General features: G+C 31.3%; 1 protein-coding gene across 2 annotated transcripts in view; it reads right to left on the bottom strand.

The window, feature by feature from the left end:
• Positions 1 to 817: 817 nt before the first annotated feature.
• ACP1 (acid phosphatase 1, soluble) overlaps positions 818 to 1,382 on the bottom strand; it is a 35,782-nt gene continuing 35,217 nt past the window's right edge. For both annotated transcript variants that reach the window (XM_019520633.1, XM_019520632.1), the window contains exon 6: positions 818 to 1,333. In XM_019520633.1, the coding sequence (XP_019376178.1) occupies positions 1,256 to 1,333 (78 nt within the window). In that variant the 3' untranslated portion in view covers positions 818 to 1,255. The remainder of the gene's footprint in view (positions 1,334 to 1,382) is intronic.

The following is a 1,382-nucleotide window of genomic DNA, read 5'->3' as shown; positions in this document are numbered from 1 at the left end:
CTTTTTTTTTTTTTTTTTTTTTTTTTTTTAAATCAGCAAGTGCTAGAGTTGCCAAAGAAGAAATCTATTTCTGTATTTATGGTAAATCTATTAAGATGCTGTTTGAAGATCCTGTCTGAGTTTGAGTGAAAAAAGGTTAAGAAGAACCACAAGATGTGCTACACCTGAGAAGACTAAGTTAAGATGAGGGACCTTTCCTTACAGGTCACACATACAATTTTAACAACTGAAAGGACAGATGAAGTGTAAGAATTAAAGAAATCAAACAAATTCAAAGATCTAAACTACATGTGTTTAAGGATATGTAGTTCATGAAGATTTAAGAATACCTGTATATTTTTCCTCCCCTCTGCTTCTAGGACATTCCAACATAAAAGACATTATGGAAGAAGGTGTATGAAGATTTCAAAGTAGAAAACTAAAATAGAACTGATCACCTTGGGAATAACAAAAGACCAGAAAGGAAGAAAATGCAACAAAGTAGGAGAATGGAGTTTAGATAGGCGATTAGGCAGGCAATATTTGCCTTAAGGAAAGGAAAGTTTAGGTATGAGAAAAATACAGGAAGTTAGTACCATTCTTCTTAGTTCATATACTGGTGAACTGATACTAGTTTTAGGATTGTAGAAATTCCCATAGCCATCCAACCTGGATGTGTTTTTAAGTCTAAGGACTTTACTGTACCTTATTACAACTGGGTTTAATTATGAGGTGCTACCTCTATCCATACGAGTGGAATAAGTCACACTAAAAAAATTGTTGGTTTTTTTTTTGTTTTTTTTTTTTAATTAGAAAGGAAAAAAACACAAAACAACAATTGGTATTTACAGTTTAATACTTAAAATATATACTAAACTGGGTCAAAACCTCAGCAAGCTGCCGTTACTCAGGTTTTTTTTTTTTTTAAAGTGTGAAAAATGTGCAAGAATGTAATTCTGCATGGCACAGAATGAAGCAAGACATTAATTTTATGGTGCTTGTGAGACAATAAATTCATAGATATTTATTCTGTTGTCTGCAAATGACTTAAACTACACTGACGTCTAATAAAAAAGCTGATCCTTCAATTCCATTCTTAAAATGTTATAAGTTTTTTTCTAAATTAATTCACATTACAATACAAACTAAAATAAGGAAGCTGCAATTCAGCACTACTGCAGAGGCACAATATCACCATTTTAAATACATGAATTCAAGTGAAGCTTACATAAGTCTTTAAAAAGAAAGATCTAAGTATCATTTTCTTTGGTGAGCATTAATGAGGCTTCTCCAAAAATGCTTTACAGCATCTAACACACTGCTCATAAACAGCCTCGAAGTCCTTTTCATTCCCCTAGGAAAAATATAAGAAAAAGAAAGTAAAAAAAAAAAAAAAAAAAAAA

Source organism: Gavialis gangeticus, unplaced genomic scaffold (genome assembly GCF_001723915.1).
Source record: "Gavialis gangeticus isolate Ggan-Ray unplaced genomic scaffold, GavGan_comp1, whole genome shotgun sequence".
In the NCBI taxonomy this organism is placed as follows: Eukaryota; Metazoa; Chordata; order Crocodylia; family Gavialidae; genus Gavialis; species Gavialis gangeticus.
The sequence above is the reverse complement of the archived record's forward strand: the minus strand, read 5'-3'. Positions and strand labels throughout refer to the sequence as shown.